The sequence below is a fragment of the Anopheles gambiae genome, chromosome 3 (assembly GCF_943734735.2).
Source record: "Anopheles gambiae chromosome 3, idAnoGambNW_F1_1, whole genome shotgun sequence".
Classification (NCBI taxonomy): domain Eukaryota; kingdom Metazoa; phylum Arthropoda; class Insecta; order Diptera; family Culicidae; genus Anopheles; species Anopheles gambiae.
Window position 1 is genome coordinate 78317558 of NC_064602.1, and position 20054 is coordinate 78337611.

The 20054-nt window shown below is 43.6% G+C and overlaps 1 protein-coding gene across 2 annotated transcripts in view; it reads right to left on the reverse strand.

Moving 5' to 3' along the window:
* Positions 1-227: 227 nt before the first annotated feature.
* The window catches only part of LOC1270635 (serine/threonine-protein kinase ULK2), a 43796-nt gene continuing 23969 nt past the window's right edge, over positions 228-20054 (reverse strand). The window contains exons 3-15 of one of the 2 annotated variants that reach the window (XM_061654310.1): positions 6814-6901; positions 6269-6394; positions 6090-6163; positions 5855-6015; positions 5609-5739; positions 5226-5522; positions 4482-4626; positions 4275-4416; positions 3693-4181; positions 3354-3624; positions 3148-3284; positions 2921-3056; positions 228-2813 (exon numbers count right to left, since the gene is read on the reverse strand). In XM_061654310.1, the coding sequence (XP_061510294.1) occupies positions 2737-2813; positions 2921-3056; positions 3148-3284; positions 3354-3624; positions 3693-4181; positions 4275-4416; positions 4482-4626; positions 5226-5522; positions 5609-5739; positions 5855-6015; positions 6090-6163; positions 6269-6394; positions 6814-6901 (2274 nt within the window). In that variant the 3' untranslated portion in view covers positions 228-2736. Of the gene's footprint in view, positions 2814-2920; positions 3057-3147; positions 3285-3353; positions 3625-3692; positions 4182-4274; positions 4417-4481; positions 4627-5225; positions 5523-5599; positions 5740-5854; positions 6016-6089; positions 6164-6268; positions 6395-6813; positions 6902-20054 lie in introns of both variants that reach the window. The other variant, XM_061654309.1, reaches the window with a different exon arrangement.

Below are 20054 nucleotides of genomic sequence, written 5' to 3' on the forward strand. Positions count from 1 at the left end.
TCTGTCTTGTGATGCGGACCAAACTCAAATATCGCACACGAAGATTGGCAGGATGTATGATAGCTCCAAAATGGTGTCAAATAGTTTGTTTATACTATCATTTAATCCATTGAAAGCTTCCCTAAACAAAAGCAGCGGAAGTTTGGTTTAGTTTTATTTAAATTAATGATTACGATCCGGCCGGACAACCGGTCGACATATGTCGAAGTGCAGCTTCTCCGTAGGGATTTGTTTGTTTTAGTTTGGTTATAGAATTTTTATTATTGATTCGGTTTACTTCACATACTCTTTTTGTTTTAATTTCATACATATTTCTCGTAACATCTTGCCCCGCACGGGCTTGGGGCACACGGAGGACAGTTTTTGCCAGAGAGTTTCGCCCCTTTGTTGCACTGCTGCACTGCAATATTGTTAGGCTAGGTAAACTGTCCTTCTGCTGCTGCTGCTGCTGGAGCGCACGCGGATGATGATGGAATTAATTTTTATTCGTTTGTTTTCTGTTCTGCTCTGTCCTACACCACGTGAATCATCTCCTTAACATTGCCTCACAGGAGGTGTGTACTGTGTATGACCGGTACACGGGTCTCCTCACTCAAATTGAGTGTAGCAGCGAACTGAGTTTAATCTCTAGTCTCCTTCTTTCCCCATCTATTTCCACAACATCCGGAAGGATAGCATGTGGAATATTCTGGTTTGCTGCACAGCAATGCAGACATAATGTTGTCTCATCCTTTCAACCGGCTTTTCAAATTAAAACCGCAGACTAGTCGAGTATTGCTAGACGGTGACGATGATGTTGTTGCACATGTTGCGCGTACGGTTTGGTTTACGAAGCGATCGTTAGAGGTTTGCATCATTACACAACTATACTCCGTCGCACTTTTCTATTATTATTATAAACCTGATCGTAACCTTAGTGTTTTCTCTCTCGTGTCGAACGGTTACCGGTTACCGTGCATAGGTTCAGAGATCAAAGATCACACACATCAAAGACCATTGGCTCGTCCCTGCCTTATGCTGCCGCGCATTATATAAACCCGTTCATTTGTACTATGATACTTTTTTCTCTTCCTACTTTTTTTTTGTTGTCTACACACAAGTATCACGGGACTTCCTTCCTGTGTTAGTTCTAAACACAAACCCAGCAGAATAAAAAGCATACAATCCAGCAACAGATTCATAGTTGTTCTTCATTCTTCTCAACCTATCTTGCTTCACTCCCGGTTGTTCACCTTTCATCTCACACTTTATACTATAATACACAGCGAGTAAACCTCTCCTGATCATGATGATGATGATGATGGTAATGCACTTAAATCAATGGTTTGATGTATAATATGAGCATAATGAACAAACGACACCTATCTTCAAACTGCTGTTAAACTGCTGGTTGTTGACGTAAGCGGCAAAGGAACGCAAGCAACAGCTGCGTATTGCATACAAGCAAGTGCTCTGTACAGCAGTATACAGGGTTTCCAGTGGTTCTCATAGCTGTGGGACACTTCCTTGAATCTTTCCTATAGGAAGTGAACTTCAAATGATGGAAATTGGACTCTATGGTTCTTGTGGATCATTGTAAATTCCTATTGAATTTGTCCAACAAGAGTGCTAGAATTCAATTCCCATTACAACAAGTTCATTTCACTTAAGAAAGAGTCAATAAAGTGTCCCATAGCTATGAGAACTCCTGGAAAACCCCTTTAAGCATTTTTCACGATAGTGCACGACATTGCTCGAGGTGGTGATACGAATTTATCTAATGCAACGCGCTTCCAACCGCTTACTACACATTCCGTGCTTATCCTGGGTATTTGGAGTTGAAATGATTTTATTTCATGCTGTATTATTTCTTGTGCTACTTTTGAATTTGTATACGCATTTTCTTTCGCAAATCTTGTCTGTAGCTGGTTAAATGTTAAAGCGCTGTTACTCTGAAGCAGTTGTTTGTCTACTTTTTCCTCCCCCATTAGGTCTAGGCCTCAAATGGAAAGCAATGGTTCTGAACGATCAGCGTGTTGTGTGGCATCTAGTACAGTGGATGTTGGCATTTTTTGTTTGTTTGTTTTAGAAATCATTCAAATCAAAGCCATTTCTATATACATACGCCGTGACTGTTTTTGACTAGCGCACCCACACACACACACACACACTCACGCGTAATGCTGTTTTCCTCCTCACTCCTTCGTTCGAAATAACCGACGGTGGCGATTGGTTTTTGGTACGGGGTAGTGTAACGAATGTCCTCGCAACGAATATCATTGCCTATATCCCGCATTCCGCGTTTGCTCGGTATTGTTCGCTTTAATGCTTTACTGTTATTTACATTACAATACATTTCGAGGAAAAGTACACTACCGACGAGCAGGTGCTCTTGATTGCTCCTTTTTTATAGCATTTATTTGCGATTATTTGTTATAATCTGCTGTTATTTATTCGCGAAATGTTTTGTGTAAATTAGTGGGGGTGAAAAAACAATCTGCTACTGTTCTGCATGGTTCTGAAAGATATTTTGCGAATGCAACATTGTATAATTATATTATATGCACTCGTTACACTGTTTGCTTTTGAACAAAGAAAACTAGATAAACACAATTTGAATAGTTTCGAAAAAGAAAATCCCAAAAGGAAATAGAAAATAAAGCAAATCGTCTCTCTATCATTAATTAATTAACGTGAAGATATAGAGGGTATGGTCGCTGATAGAACGCTCGTCATACACCATCCAGCGCAGTGCATTCAGGAGAGCTCATCCGTGGTGTAGATGTAGCCTTGTCCCTTCAGGATGTACAGTCGCTTTTCCACGGCCTCTTTGTCTACGGACACAAAGTGCGAGTTAGAGAATCGTTATAATTCGATGCATTCAAAGAAAATTCAGTAAATTCGATTCGAAAAGAAAAAAATAACCTTTACGATTACTTACAGTTCGAGAGCAGTATCTTGTCCTGCGGGTGTTTCGACTTCTGCGCCAACCAGTGCAGCAAAATCTGGGCCGACTGATACCGCGGGAAACATTCAGCTGGTTTGTTGAAAAGTTCATCCACGGCTGCCATTTGACACTGTTTGGATGGACAAGAAGAAGAAACAAGGGTTTGTTAAAGCTTGTTTGAAGCCGTTTCGCGAATTTCGCGCTCCCAAAACAATACGAACCATCTGCAGCGCAAACTCGAAGATGATTTTATCAGCAGTTATATTGCTCGCGTTAGCGCGCTGCAGCAGCCCGGCACTGTTTAGCTTCTTGGATTCGATCAGCGTTGAGCGATACTTTGCGTGCATGGTAGTTAACACTGCAATGAACAATCAAACAATTAATTATCTACTGGGGGGACTCTCTTTTTGTAGCACCATTATCGTACCGTTTTTCACACTGTTGGAAGGTTTCAGATTGCCGGCCCGGATCTGCGCCGAAGCCAGGTTCATACCGGCCGACAGGAGATGGAGCGCTCGCACCAACAGCACCAAGCGTTCCGCCCGCTTGCAGTGTTCCGGCTGGTGCGGAGGAACCGGTTGCGCATCGGCCAGCATCATCGAGGACAGCGGGGCACAGCGCGAGTCGGCCACGTCCAGTATGCAGTCGGTCAGTGCAACGACAAAGTTCAGCTTGGCCAGCGTTTCGTTATGATCTCGCTGAAAGTAAACAACCGAATTTCCGTTCCACATCAATCATCCCACAATGACCGACCGACCGCACTTACATCTAGCAACGTTTCCGCGTGCAGCTCCGGTGCGTGGAAATTGATCGGATGATCGTCGATGGTGTGATCGTCCAGGTAGCTCTGCAGTCCTCCGGCCGCGCCCAGCTCCGGCAGCGTAAAGGCCCGCGCTGTCAGCGGGTGTCCGTGGTGGTGGGGGTGATGGTGATTGTTATTCTCCACACCGCCCATCAGCGTGGTCGGGCTGCCGAGGGCCGGCAGCTTCGAGAGCGCATTGTTCATCACGGGCGAGCTGGTGCCGGAGCGGCGCAACGGCGATTGGTGGGAGCCGGGGCTCACCGTCCAACAGCTGGGTGGCGGTGGCGTTTCCGACAGCGAGCCACCGGATGTCGATCTTCGCCGACCGCAGGACGGTGGCGTCCCGATGGCAAACTGTACGGCCGGTGGTGAAATCGATCGGATATCACAATTGCTGCCACGATTTTCGGATCGCTTCATATTAATAGGCTCCGATCGGGGTATTGAATTGTTCTGGAAGAAAAGCTAGAAGCGTTAGCACGGAGCTTGGGAGAGCAAACGCGATATTTGCAACACACACACACACACACACACACACACACATACCTTTGGAGGCGTTTGCGCTTGGGCACGGGACACTTTTCGGGCAGCCGTTGGGACGGGTTTCGGTTCTGAGATCGGCAGCGTGCTGGGTCGGGGCGGACTCGCCTGAGCCTGCGACATCGGTTGAGGCACTCGAGTTGGTTTACTGGCAGGGGGTTTCAAGTAAATTGTAAGTAGATGGAGAGACGGAATTTGCGCTAAATTACACACCTCTTGTCATAGCTACCACCATGGGCGGGATCGACCGGAATATTGTTCGGAACTAGGACAAAATCATCCGACTCTTCGGGGCTGCTGTTGGATGTATGGTTCGCGCTGATCGTTGCCACACTGTCATCAAGCTCAGCGATCGGCACTGGGAAGAAAGAAACACATAAAAAAACGTATTAAATACAACTATGGCAACAATTGCAGCACATTTTCTACGCTTTAAAACGCACTTCAATAGAAATAAAAGCAAAATTGATACGCTTTTCCTTAGCGGAATGGCAACAGTTACTTCAGCAATATTAAAACCTTTTCAACGATCCCTTGCTACTGTCAGCGGGGAATGATATTACGGAAAAATCACAAACACCAACTTGCAGAATACGCGCACACACACACGTATATTGATGGGCAATGCATTTTGATCACACAAACCAAGGTGCCGTTGCTGTGCAGGCAGCACTTGCAGCAGATAAGTGCAGTGGTTATTTTTGTACATGATTCGGTTGGCTTCTGTTCTAACCGTGACCGACAGCATCTACAAACAACTGAAGGTGGACGAAAAGGGGAGGGACAAAAAAGAAAGAAAGGAAATTCACGATGGACAACGAGCAGCGGTCAGCGAATCGCGAGGAAGTACGATGGTCTTTTCATTCATTAAAACTGCACATGAGGACACTGGGACAGTGTTCGTCTTGCTGTGGTTAATTTCCTTATTAAACATCGAAAATGTTCACCCTTGCTTACCATTATTGTTTTCGACCGTCTGCTTCTTTGCCAGCTCATGCAGATGGTGTTGCTTTTGCTGCTTCTGTTGTTGGGCATGATGCAGTTGTTGCTGCTGCTGCTGCTGTTGCAGCAGCAGTTGTTGATTAATGTGCTGCTGCTGTTGGTCGTGGTGCTGCACCGTCTGCTGACTGCTCGGCTGCTGGTGATGGTGGTGATGCAGCTTCTGCTGGTTCTGCTGCTGCAGTGTGATGGGTGCCGTTTTCTGATGCGGACTGCTGACTTTGCCCGTCGCCCCGAACGGTGTTGGTGTTGGGTCTGCGGAAATGAAAATGCGAAAGTGATTCGTCTTATTAAGCGCTCCTTTTGTTTTCAACCGATAATAGAGTACAAACCATTTTTACCTTGCGGTGTTTCGGCCCGCTGCAGGAAGGGATGATTGAAGAAGGTGTCAAAGTTCATACGCTCCTTCGCGTTACGGCGCAGCAGCCCCATAAGCAGGTCCGTTAGCTCTTTGGAAGTACCGGATGGAATCCTAGATGGAAATTAGAAATCCAGAAATAGGACGGACGTGTAAGAATGCATCCATTTCAATCAAAACCGCGCTCCCAACACGCAACCCCACAACTGGAATTATCATAAAGACATACTTTGGGGCCAGGTTGGCGTTCCTTTCGTAGAACATTTTCAGCTCCTGCGGTGTGTGGGCTTGGAATGGTGCTTTCCCAGTCAGACACTGAAACACGATGGTGCCCAGCGACCAGAGATCTGCTTTAGCATCGTACTGCAGTGACATGATCACTTCAGGAGCCTGTACAAGAGGGGGGAGAGAGAGCGAAAATGAAAATTAAATTAGTTTTTCCGCAACGGCAAACCGCGACTTACCATATACATCGGCGAGCCGCACAGGGTTGCGGCCATATTTCCATCCTGTAGAAACCGGGCGAACCCAAAGTCGGCTGAAAGCGACCACCGGGGACAAAAAGGTAGGTTGGTAAATAAGCGTATTTCAATTTTCTACATATTTACATGGACACCGTGTCCCGAAACACACAGTCCCTTACCTATCTTAAGCGTAATCTTCGATGGTATGGGCAATCCTTTGCCGCAGTTATGTGATAGGAGTATATTTTGCGGCTTTAGATCCCGATGGACCACGTCTGCCTGGTACAGGGCCTTCATAGCGTTTGCTGTGGAAACGAACAGATAGAGCAACAACAACAAAAAACAACCGAAATTTAGTACTGGACCAATAGAACACACGTCATCAATGCACTACACACTCGCTCACTCCGTAGGATACATGGAAGGTTAAAGGTGTTTTTAAAATGATTACTTTTTAAACGAGATATTCAAGAGAATCCTCAAGAGATCGTTATATTTTTATGCCCGACCCATAAAAAAGCATTAAGTACGCTCTAATGGGGTGTATTTACACCTGGCGCACGTGCTTCATAAAAATGGTAGAATAGCTAGCAGGGGGAGCGCAGCGAGTAGTTTAATCCACACCCTGATGTACTAGATTCTGAGGGCTTGGTTTTTATAGTTTATGGTCTTCTCATGCTTTTTAGGAGAGGGCGTGATTTATACGACGAAATTGGCCTCTTACCCAGTTGACCGAGGAACAGTCGGATGGTGTCTTCGCTGAGGGTTCCTTTTACTGCCAGATAGTCCGCCAGATCGCCACCGTTGCAGTACTGCGAATGGAAAGGAGAAAAAACAGAGAAGATTTTCAAAATGAAGTTTAAACAATTGTAATGCCATTGCCCTTGCTATCTTACTAAAATCTGATCCGAAACTGATTATATCGAGATTATAAAAGGTTTCTTAGTACAGAAAATCGTCCTTGCTTACAGGGTTTTCCAAGTCACTTTCAAAAGTTAACATTGATATTCAGCGCGTGCCAGATGTTAATCCACATCAGTCTGATATTTCACTGCCATCATAATAATTTTTAATTTCTTCAGCATGATTTTCAACATTTAAACGGTCTATTACCATTGCTTTTTCACCGATGATTTTAAGCCATCTGATCAAGATTTGTACAACATTTTCAAAATGAATACTACATGCATTTTGAAGCTTTTTACAGGGTTTTCCGAGTCAATTTCCAATGTATCCAATATGTTTCATTGCTTGCGAGATGTTTTTCAACAGCTGTCCAATGTTGTATGTGCATCACAGTAATCTTTCAGTTCTTCTACATGATTTTCAACACGTCTCAAACTGGATTGGGTTTGACAGTTCTTAGTGATGTGTTGAAAATCAAGTGTAAGAACTGAAATTCTATCATTTTGGCATTTTGGCATCTGATACAGGGTTTTCCAAGTCAGTTTCGAATGCAAACATCGTTTTTCACCACGTGCAAAATGTTGCAGGGTTTTCCAAGTCAGTTTCGAATGTTAACATTGTTATTCACATTCACATTCATCATTATAATTTTTAATTTCTACAACATTTTCAAATTCGTGATTTCAAGTCGTGATTTTCAACACGACTCAAGCTAGAATGAGTTTGACAGTTCTTTGTTATGTGTTGAAAATCATGTGTTGAAACTGAATATTCATTTGGAAACAAATAAGTCACTTGACAGCTGTTGAAAAACATCTTGGATGCGGTGAATAACAATGTTTACATTCGAAAATGGCTTGGAAAACCCTGTATTCCACATTTTCATCACAATACTTTTTAATTTCATCAGAATGATTTTTAACACCTCAACGGGTGATGCAAACCGGCGTCAAAAACCCCGGTGAAAAATCTATAGCAGCAGCCCGTTGAAGTCGAGGTGTTGAAAATCATGCTGATGAAATTAAAAATTATTGCGATAAAAATGAAATGTCAGATCGATATGGAATAACATTTTGCACGCAGTGGATAACAATGTTTACATACGAAACTGACTTGGAAAATCCTGTAAAATGTGTGACAGCTGTTAAAGAACATCTTGGAGGTGGTGAATCCCGTTATCAAAATTGTGCATAGTAAAGAGGTAAAGCAATAAATTTAAGTCTCCTTTTACTTCATTTTAACAGGTTCTTGGGTACTATCACTAACGACACTAATTTGTCTTGTCTCAACCAATCGGCCTAATCGTCCAGACAGATCCTCAAAAAACGTGTCCTCGCCTCGGGAGAAAGTCAGTAAAACTGAAGATTATGATCATACCGTGCACGCCGAAAACCTTTCCCCGTTGGAATTGAATATCCCACACCTTTATCAAAAGCACTAAAACGCAGCATCTGTACCGTTTTGCGATTGCCTTTCCCACTTCACACTTGCCGCGCGTGTAAAGAGTCATTCACATTGCAGGAAGGGAAGAATTCAACTACAAACACCCCTCCTAGGGCCGGTATATTGCAATTGATTTCCTCTTGTTCCTGCTGGTGGCCGGCGGCTCACACCGAGTCGAGTTGCTTGATTGAACTCACACTTTAGCCCTCCCATAGAGCTGTTGTGTCGCATGAGCGCGATGGTGGTACAATGGCCATTGCAGGCACAGTCGGTTGGCCCTTCTTCTTTGCCAAAGTGTATATAATGAAGGTTTATGAAGTGTATCGGTTCAACTTCCGGGCGCAGCAACTAACCATTCCGAACGGCTGCTAAATCCACCGGAGGGAAAGAGTGAGCAGCTTCTTACCCTGGTGGATGGAAATCGGTTCGATTTGGAAGGTTTAGAGCAGAGTCTCGTCCGCAACCATACCAATGCCTCCCGAGCTATGGCATGGTCTAATTAAACAAACATCTGTCAGGGATTCGGGCATGTCTACTCTTCTCCCACTTCCGGGCCCGGTTTTGTGTCATTCGATGCCTATCCTACAGCAGGGGAATTACCGACTACCGCCGTGGAGATCTCGGTCGCTTATCATTGTCGGCGGCTGCTACTGCTGCTACCGATGGTCATCAGCATCGCCATCATCGATGAGTGAAGGTATCGGGGACTGCACGGTGGTGGTGTCTCAGACACCGATCGATTGAAAAATGTATGCACAACGGACACTGGCAAAAATCATAACGCGCGCGTGATACAACCATGTGCGGGAGATGTCCAACAACATTGGCCCTCTTTTTTGTTGTTGTGAGTTGGGCGCAAACGACAAAGCGACAGAACAATTGTACATAATAGCACCAACACCTCTCGTGGCCCGCAAAGTGCCGTTGTGTCCTTCAGGAACGCCGATGGTGCCAATATGATAAATATTGAAAAAGGTTGTGCCGCCACCGGATTCCCATATAGGAGGCAATTATGACTTTTTGCTCACACAGTTGGCACCGCCCAGACAGACAGGGCCACTTTGGGCTAGTGTTTTGGGGTTGATGGGAATGGTACGCTAGCCGCTCCATATGGTTTAACGTGTACCATCACCTAATGGGGACGCGTGTTACGCTTGAGTTGATTGTAAATCGGGAGAACATTCACAAAAACCATTCATAGTGTTTAATTGCTTAGAAAGTAATAAATATTATTAGGCAGCTCTATAGCGTAACCTTTTCGGAGCGTTTTCAATTTTTCTAATTAATATTCCACTCCTGATCATCACGCTCAAAATTGCGGGGCGATGTCAGGTTTTGTTTTGTCAGGCAACACAAAAACAACGGAAAACAAGAGTGTGTGCAAGGCATGTCAGCTTTTGCAAATCATAAATAGTCATCATCCCTCGCGATTAAATGCAAAAAGGGCAAAACGGGATGCCATTTTCTACAAAACATTGTCCCAACACACACATAAAAAGCATCCTTTTTCTGCTGATAGTAAAATAATGGATTGTTTGACTTATGGAATGAGTTCTCGCTTCATTTTTTGTTTGGTTCCTTCCCTTTGTGTCCCCCCGAGCAGCATGTGCGTGCGTGCGTACTGTTGAAGCGTTAAACAGGAAAACGTTTACAGCTACAGTTCAAATGTCGTACACGCACGCAGTCGTATTGTTTGTGGTCCCATCGTCTCTGCTCGATGAGCGGCCGGAAAAAGCGAAACCCATTCCAAACGGATCGTTACCCTTTTGCGCCGAAAAGTATGCAGTCACCGTTGCACATCCCAAGCACACGTTGGTTTCGAAATAAAATGCATCCTACGGCACATACATACTGGGAAATCGTGACAGACTCGAAAAAAGGGGGAATATGCACATGCTGACACTACCCTCTTCCTGCTAGCCAAGGTGCACCCCACCCATTTTCACCGACCCTTCAAGCACCCTTTTCTGCTGATATCTTACTTCATCCGAAGCCTACAGCACCACACCAGCACCACACAGGGGCCAAGTTCACGGTCAGATTGGGTTACGCCGACGTCACATTAAAACTAATTGAAACGATCACCCGAACACTCATTAGCGAAAAACCGGTGCACAAACCACCATTCGGATGATGACGGTTGCGTGCAGACATCCCTCCTCCACACATGTAGGCGCAGAGGACGCTGGTGCTGGTTTGATATTGTGAACTGTTAGAATTGCATAGGGGTCCGGTCGGGTTCGTCTTTTCTAATGCGGGACGGTCTTTTGAACAACTCTATGAAGACCTATTGTAGCATACCAGTTGGTGGTAATCTATGCTTTATCCCACGCACTCACACAACTTTCCCTTCTCTTGATCGATCCCAAGGGAGATTATTTCCTTTGTAGAAAGAAGCATATTCGTGACTAAGCATAGAATTCTCTACAATAGTGTTAAATGGTATATGCTGAATAATATTTTAAAATAATAAACGGACGTAGTTTGATTCCTACCTGTGTGCTCACAGCCAAATCTGTGTACGAAATGACTGGTCTAGAACCTTTATATTAGCCTAGTAAGTCTATGCAAGGCGGGCATGATCGTATAACTTGTTAATACAGACATTCCCGCAAAATACTGCCTCTAAATCACCAATTTTTGTATCTAAGGTACAAATATTTGACAACTTGTCACAATTTACGTCTCTAAGACACCAATATTTTTGCTTCGTTGACATCTATTTTTGAATGTGAGTTCATCGCTTTATTTAGAATTGAAAACATTCATTTCTTCCATTCTAGTCAATTTATCAACAATTGAATTATAATTAAAATATATTTATTGGTTTGCCGATTTTCAAAGAATCTTTTAAGTCAAGTCTTTTAAGTTGGTAGGAGTTTTCCACTATAAAGAATATCGTAAAAAATATTAAAGTTTATTTTTTATTTTTTACAAAACAAACCTAATGAAATGACAAAGTCTCAAACCTATTTCTTAAAATTCTCGAAAACAATTATTTAAAATTTAGCAATAGCGACTGAAAAATGATGAAGTATACCAGAAAATACATAGTCTAGAGAGCAAAACATGTATAAAATCATCTTCTAACAATTTAAAAGACCTCAAACCGACTTTAACCATTATGGATGATTCCGGAGCCAAGAATTCACTTAAAAAAATTCACCTAGCCTCTAGGGTTTGAATCAAATTTCCTCCTACTTGGCAGAAAGAATGTTGCCTACCCTCATCCAACAAACCGGAACAAAACTATTGCATGCTCAACCAGACAGGAGAAACACGAGCACACATCCGTGTCTTTGTCGCGATGTTTCCGTTTAGCATAGTTTCAACTTTAACTTCCGTCATTGATTCGAGGGGTTCGTGCTACGTAAATAGATAGATGTTGTGGCGCCGTTGTCTCCCCCGTACCGGCTTCTGTTGGGAAGGTAGGCACGAAAATCATAAATCGTGTGCAAAATCGAAAGATGCCAATAATTCAACACGAAACGAAAAAGCCCAGACAGACGAATCCATCCCTGGTAGAGATCGTCGAGTGGTAAGGCTTTTGCATTTGCTGGTTAGGATATAGCTAAATACAAATTCAACGTATCCATCGTACTGATATTTCGGAAGCAAACTTCCACCAGAACTCGGTGAATTGAATTGAAATAGTTATGCTCCAATAAATTTATCTGCTAGAAGAGCTATTGCAGTTGATTTAATTGCTGCTTTTTTGTTAATCAATTCGGAAATTTCATTGCTTAGTTTATGACTAACTGTGCCGACTAATCGTTCTGCGTTGACTATTCAAGGGTTGACAAATCAGGCAAATGCTGAATAAAGCCCAGACTTAACGACCAACACCCACCCACCCATAGAACGAGCGCCATGTTTTGGGATTCTAACACAGGAAGACAAACAAATCCCGATCCCTTACCGATTGTTTACCCGCTGAATGTAGCTTCCATAAACTAACTTGTTTAAAAGGCGTCAAGGCCAAGGAAAAATAGGAAAAATATGCTAAAAAAACACAAGTTCGTTTGTCTTTCATGAGACAGGCGAAGGATATAGACACTTCCGGTAAAATCGAACTATCCAACTAGGGGTTTAGTCCCGACACAGATAGACACAGCAATGTTTTTCTCCTGCGCTTGAAAACCGAATAATTCAGCTTGCTGGTTCAGAATGTGCGCACACGAGAAACACCATTCCTTGTGCAAATTGATTTTTTCGCCCTATCGATCAGTGGAAGCGCAAGGGCAGAAGTAGAGCAGAAACGGGATATGGATTGCGAATGCGACGCCGATATTTTATGCAGCAGAGATGCACACAGACACACTCACAGGACGACAGGCATCAGGCTATGAACTATAACAAAGTTTTCCCCTTTTCACACCCCATGTGATGCAGCTGCAGATAGGGCGAAACAGGGTAGTGGATGTGGAACCAAAAAAAAAAAGGCAAATAATTCTGCGTACGATATATCTTCATCCACACGTCCCTTTTGCCGATGGGGATGATATTGCCGATCAGATGGATGAGCAATCGGTACACGGGTATCGGACAAAAATCGAACATAGCGCAGGGGGAATAGAGCTATAAAATGCAGCCAAATTAAAAAGCTGCTGACCAACCAAAGCGAATGGATGGTCGCAGTGCAATTAACATTTAGAAGTTTATTTATACTGTCCAACTCTAAACATTTACGATCCGCAATATAATCCTAAGTAAAGTCATCATTTCCAGAATAAAAGTGTTAAGACCCATTAAAATGCAGCAGCTAAAGACACTTCCTTTCTTTAATTTTACAAATAATTTGGATAAAATCACAATTGTGTCACATGATATCACAAAATTATTCGTAATAGTGCCATTTAAACATAGTGCTTCAAATCAACGACTACGGCTTAAACGTGGAAGCAAATTGAATTTTGACAATAAAAAAGGTTTATTTTTTCATTGATTTTGTATTGTAAATCTTCTTAATAAGGTCGTAGAAGACGGACTAATAAGTAAATAAATATCCTTTTATTTTGTAGGTAATAGAAGCCGTAAAATTTCATCTTCTGAATCTTGTTGTAACAGACGGTTTTATACAGGATTTCCAAGCTGATCGCACAAGTGTAAGGTTACACTTCTTACTTCAAAATGAATCGATCAGGATCGAGAATAGAGTCAAGTCCAGCCTTAGAATTCAGTGTATCTATTTAATAGATCGCTTCAACGTAATAATATTTTTGGAATATTTATATTGTCTGATTTCGTTCATAATTTTCATACAAATTGAATCCGCAGTTTATGTACTCTTCGTAGCCAGCATCACCGGAAAATATATCGATCCGTTTTTCTTCATCAATTATCGACACGGTGTCGTTCTGGTTCGCAATTCTTTGCTGGCTTGCCCCACTACCGACATTACGCTAAAATTAGCTACACTAAAACCTACACGCGACTGCAAAACGTGATAGACCACAAAAAGCCAGCACTATATTTTTCAACATTTACACGTACTTCACCTCACCATTCGAGCGCAAAAAAAACCCCGACATTCGGGTTCGGCTTTGGCACAATATTTACCCACCGAAAATGCGCCGCAGGACATGAAGAACTACGGACAAAACTCATACAAAAACACAACAGACGTGGAAGAAGGGGTCGTTGGGTTTTAGTGCTATGTTCAAAAATTTGCTTGCGGTAACAATTAATCGACACGACAGGGTGGCGGCGGCTGCAACACACGGCGTGCCCGGGTGGGGTTTGTTATCCCCGGCCCGATAGGGAAGAGGGGGATTACCATAAATTTCGTTACGAATTACAATTCAATTGAGATGCGTCGGGGACAAAGAGGCGACCAAAAAAAAAAAAAACAGGCGCGGTTTTCCCACTTATTCCATCTTTTGCTTTGATTTGTGCCCGATTAGTGCTGCAGTGTGGTGTAAACACGAGGGGACAATACGGGAGAGAGTGTAAGGCATTTCTTTTGTTGCAAATAGAATGAAAAGTAATTTCATTAGCGCCGTTAAAGGTACCTAATCGATAATATAATTTTCTTATAATTGTTGTTGTTAATAAACGAACGAATGTGTCCTCGAGAATCTTGTCAACAGAAACACAACTGTTCATTCAGCATGATCAGTTAACTGTGTCAAGGTTGATCCTTTATGACAGCGAAGTAAACGAATATGAGTGCGAAAATGTTGAAAAAAAGTGCTTGAAATTGTATTGTATTCTGTATACTTTTGTGATACGTTTGGTCTCGTTTATTGGCACGTGTGCTTCGGTTCAGGTGCGTGTGAGAAGTGGTCCGTCCCTAACTCGATCGACGCACTCGATCCTATCGTCTCGCTAGATCGGCGCATCCGATCTCCTCTCTTCATTAGATCGGCGACCCGATCCTATCTTCGGCGCATCCGACCCTCTCTCGTAATCAGATCGGCGCATCCGATCTTATCACCTAGCTCGATCCTAGCTCCTGGTTGATACGGTTTGGAACTATGCTAAGTGAGTGGAGTGGTTCCCGTGCCTGACGCATAGATGTCGCAACGATCACTACATGACCCTCCCCCAGTGACCCAGTCGCGAATTCGATGAACAGTCAAACGCGAAGAAAAAAACGCGGACAATTGTATCATTTGAAACGGACTGTTTTTTTCCTTGCGCCTCTGGAAGGACAAACCGGAAGTGAGGTTGGTGATTTTACCATGTCTGGGCTCTCTTCCGATTCGAACGCTGGTTTCAGTCGATCAACAGAAATTGATTCGTTTTTCTCGTTAATTTTTACGACGTAGTATTTTCGACATCTTCTTATAACGTCGTAGGGTCCTTCATATGGTGCAGTAAGTCCTGTTCTCACTTTATCAACTCGAACATAAACTTGTTTGCAATCCTCTAAGGTTTTTGGAAAGTAAACGTGCTTATGACAATCGTACCTTGGGGTCTTTGGTTTCACCGATCTAAATTTTTCTTTTAAATCTTTGATAAATTCGGTTCGATCCGTCAAGCAGTTGTCTTGTGATGGGGTAAATATTTCAGAAGGTAACCTCAGGTTCTGGCCATAGACCATTTCCGCAGGTGCGCCTTTAAGGTCTTCTTTAAAAGCGACTCTGATTCCCAAAAGTATCAATGGTAGGCATTTCGTCCACTGATTGGTGTTTTCATTTGCCTTGATTGCTTCCTTTAAATGTCTGTGGAAACGCTCCACCATACCGTTTGACTGGGGGTGATATGCTGTTGTTTTAATATGGTGTACTCCCATTATTTGTGTAAGCTCGTTGAATAGCTTTGAAGTAAACTGTCTACCTCTATCGGTAGTAATAACTGCAGGGCAGCCAAAACGTGAGATGTACTCGTCAACGAATTTTCTAGCTATTGTGGGTGCAGTTATATCGTTTAACGGGTAGCACTCTGGCCACCTTGTGAATCGGTCCACAATTGTTAGTAGGTATGTCATGTTTTCTGACGGGGGCAATGGTCCGACCAAATCCATGTGAATGTGTTCGAACCTGCCTTTCGTAGGCTTGAATTCCTCGATTGGGGATTTCACGTGGCGAACCACTTTAGCTTTTTGGCATCCCAGACAAGCTCGCGTCCACATGCCAATATCTATTTTCATGGACGGCCAGAAAAATCTATCCGTTACAATTTTGCGTGAAGCGCGTATGCCTGGATGTGCCAGATTATGAAGGCTCTCAAAAGTTTGTTTCCTTAAGGTTGATGGGACGTAAAGTCTGTTAGTCCCAGTCGAGGACTCGAACACTAAATCTGTGTCGAATAAGGTTAGGCGTTCCAACCTGTATTTTGAGTTCACGTCTTTTGTTGCACTATGCATGAGCTTCACTAGTTGTTCATCATTATTCTGTTCTCTAGAAAAAATTTCGTAGCTATTTCTCGTGATTGCCTCTGTTTCCCCTATCCTTGAGAGTGCATCAGCTATCACATTGCTATCTCCCGTAATATAGCGTATATCAGAGGTATATTGGGAAATAAAATCTAGCTGGCGACTTTGTCGCGGTGATTTTTCCGATTTGGAAGTTAATGCTGAAATCAGCGGTTTATGATCGGTATATACCGCAAAAGATCTGCCTTCAAGAAAATGTCTGAAATGTTTAATAGCGAGAACTATCGCAAGTAATTCGCGATCGTAAGTCGAGTATCTTGTTTCCGTTGGCGATAAGGTTTTTGAAAAGAACGCTAAAGGTACTCGCTTGCCGTTTGTTGTCTGTTCGAGAACAGCGCCGACGGCATAATTGGAGGCATCCGTTGAGACCGATAGTTTGGCATCACTGATGGGATGGGCCAGCAAGGTCGTTTTTTCAAGGTCGATTTTTATGGATTGCAATGCTTTCTCGCATTCTTGAGACCATTCAAAAATCTTTTTATTTTTTTTGTTGCTATGCTCAGCTATTAGTTGGTGAATAGGACGCAGTTTTTCCGAAACATTTTTAATAAACCGGTGGTAATAGTTCACCATTCCAACTATGCGTTGGGCCTGTTTAACTGTAGTTGGAGTCGGAAAATCTCTGATAGCAATTATTTTGCTTGGGCAAGGAATAATGCCCTCGGCCGTTATGCGGTGGCTGAGAAATTCTATCTCGCTTACCCCGAAACGGCACTTCGACGATTTTATCCTTACGCCGTTCTCTGAGAGACGCTTCAACACTATTCGAAGGTGTTCCACGTGTTTTTCCTTTGTTGGACTGGCAATAAGGATATCGTCTATATAAATGAAAACGAAATCTAAATCACTGAATATGGTGTTCATGAATCGCTGGAATGTCTGTCCAGCATTTCTAAGGCCGAACGGCATTCGAACAAATTCGAATAATCCGAACGGTGTGGTGATTGCAGTTTTGTGAATGTCCTCTTCTGCAACCGGAATCAGGTGGTAGGCTCTGATTATATCCAACATTGAAAAAAATGTGCACCCGTTGAGGTTCATGGTGAAGTCCTGTACATGGGGAATTGGATATCGGTCTGGTGTGGTGATGGCATTGAGTCGCCGATAATCACCACACGGTCTCCAATCCTGATTCGATTTAGGCACCATATGTAGAGGTGACGAAACAGGTGATGATGACACACGGCAGATTCCTAGTTGCAACATCTGTTGAAACTCTGCCTGTGCAATCTTCTGTTTTGTGGGGTCCAGGCGCCGAGGCCTTGAGAAGGGAAGAGTCCCTTTGGTCTCGATGTGGTGTTGGACCGAATGACGCACTGGCTCATTGAAATTCGGAGGCTCCGGTAGATTTGGAAACTCTTCTAACACCTTCGTGAATGCGGAAGGTTCATGTGAAAAATGTTTAGGTGTAGGCGTGTCAACCTGAGCAATTCTCCCTTGAGCAGTAATGTGAGTAGACGAATCTACTAACTTGCGTCGCTTCAAGTCTACTGCGATATCATTACTAAAAAGAAAATCTGCTCCCAATATAGGTCGGTTGACTGCAGCCACCATAAATATATGGCTAAAAACACGTCGTAATCCGAGGCTAACTCTTAGCAGCATCGTACCATACGTTGCAATGGCACTGCCGTTGGCTGCGGTGAGCATTGCCTCTGTTTTACGCGTTGCCTTTCCTATCATGGTGTGCGGAATTACAGACACATCAGCTCCTGTATCGACCAAAAATGTTAATTTGGACATTTCGTCCTCGATAAAAAGACGGGGCGAGAAGCTAATGTGAGCTCGCGGGACATCCGCTAGTTCACGCGAGTTCGTTAGTTTTTTTTGTTATTTTTGCTGAAGGTGCATGGTGCAACACATTTTTCGGCGTCTTTTCCAAACCGAAAATGGTACCAGCACATGCGCGACTGTGAGGTTGACCGAGCAGACTTGGAACGTTGCCTAGCACGACCACTTTGAGAGCGCGATGGGCTTCTTCCTCGCTCTTGAAAAGTCAATTTTTTAATTGCCTCGCGAAGCTCGCGGATTTCTGCCCTTATTTCAGAGGTGATATTTTGTGTATCATAATCAGATTCACTCTTGTTCTTTACCTCTGCTACCATTCCCACTTGAGCACACTCCCACAGTCTGTCTGCGATCCGCAGCTGTTCTTCTTGTTCCTTTGTGTCAACTGCTATTAGTGCCGTTTCTATTGCTTTGGGCAACCTCGATTTCCATAGTTTCTGAATGAGGGCCGAACCTACCATACTCGAATCTCCTGCTAACTGCACCATATGGCGGAACAAGTCCGAAGGGGTCCTGTCACCAATCTCCACGTGATAGAGCAATTTTGTTAATCTTGCCTCTTCACTTTGAGTAACTCTATTCAAAATATGATGTTTGAGTGAGGTGTAAGGGTTGTCCACATCGGGTTTTTTCAACACGTCAATCACTTTTACCAGTATTTGTTTCGGTAAAGCGCCCAACAAGTACGAATATTTTGTTCTTTCGCGAATGATTTTTGAAATTTCAAATTCTGCCTCAGCTTGGGCAAACCAAACGTCCGGTGCATCCTCCCAGAATTCAGGAAGCTTCATAGAAATTTTTTCGATCTCTGGTTGAGGTTCGCTGCGTGACGGCGAGCATGGTTGCGTTTTTGGCACTTTGGAAGGTTCCCCACTCACGGTAACCGAAACTTTACCACTCTGTTCATTCATAGTAAAAACTAAATCCTTTTCACGTGACTTATTACAGAGTAATCGTGTTTAAATTTTTCTCTTTTGGAAAATTGGTCGAAAACCAAGAAATGTAAATTGAAAAAAAAAAAACTAAATAAAAAAAAAACGCAATAATAATGTAAAATAAATGAATGAATATTTAGAATAATACTAGTAATAATAATGATAGAGAAAAAAAACTATCCTAACTAAGATATAATATTTCCGGACACACGCAATCAACGATCATATAATGATTATAATAATATATATATATATAAATGATAATAATGATTGAAAAGAATGATAATGATAAAAAAAAATGAAAATGCTTAGCTGTATTCGATGCGGAATACTCCTGCGTTGGCCATGTACGATGGTTGTTCGCGATGGCCGCACCGCCTGACACGTCTCTTCCGACGTGGAACCGCGATGGTCGCACCGCGTGGCACGTCTCGTCCGACGTGGAACCGCGATGGCCGAACCGCCGTGTTGCGTCTCGTCCGACGTTGAATCGCGATGGCCGCACCGCGTGGAACTGCGATGGTTACGTCTCGTCCGACGGCTGTTCACAGTGGCCGCTCTGCGTGGCACGTCTCGTCCGACGTGGAACCTGGCCACACCGTGTGGTTGCGTCTCACCTGTCGCTTATTCACAGTGACTACGCGGCGTGGTACGTACGTCGGATGTGGATTCGGAATTGGCGCTCCGAGTTGTTGCGTCTCACACGACGTATATATGTAATGATAGCACCAACGTGTTGCTTCTCGTCCGCCGATTTTTGCCGTAGGCGCACCTTGTGGTACGTCACGTTCGTTGTACACAGTGGCTGCACCGCGTGGCACGTTTCGTCCGAAGTGAAATTACACCACTGGGTTGCGTCTTGTTCGACGTGGAATCGCGATGGCCGAACCGCGTGGGTGCGTCTTCTCCGACGGCTTATCGCGATGGCCGGACCACCGTGACCACGTGGTCCGTCCGTCTGGTGCAGATTCGCGATGGCTGCGCAGGGTGCCAGCGTCTAGTCCGACGTCACCG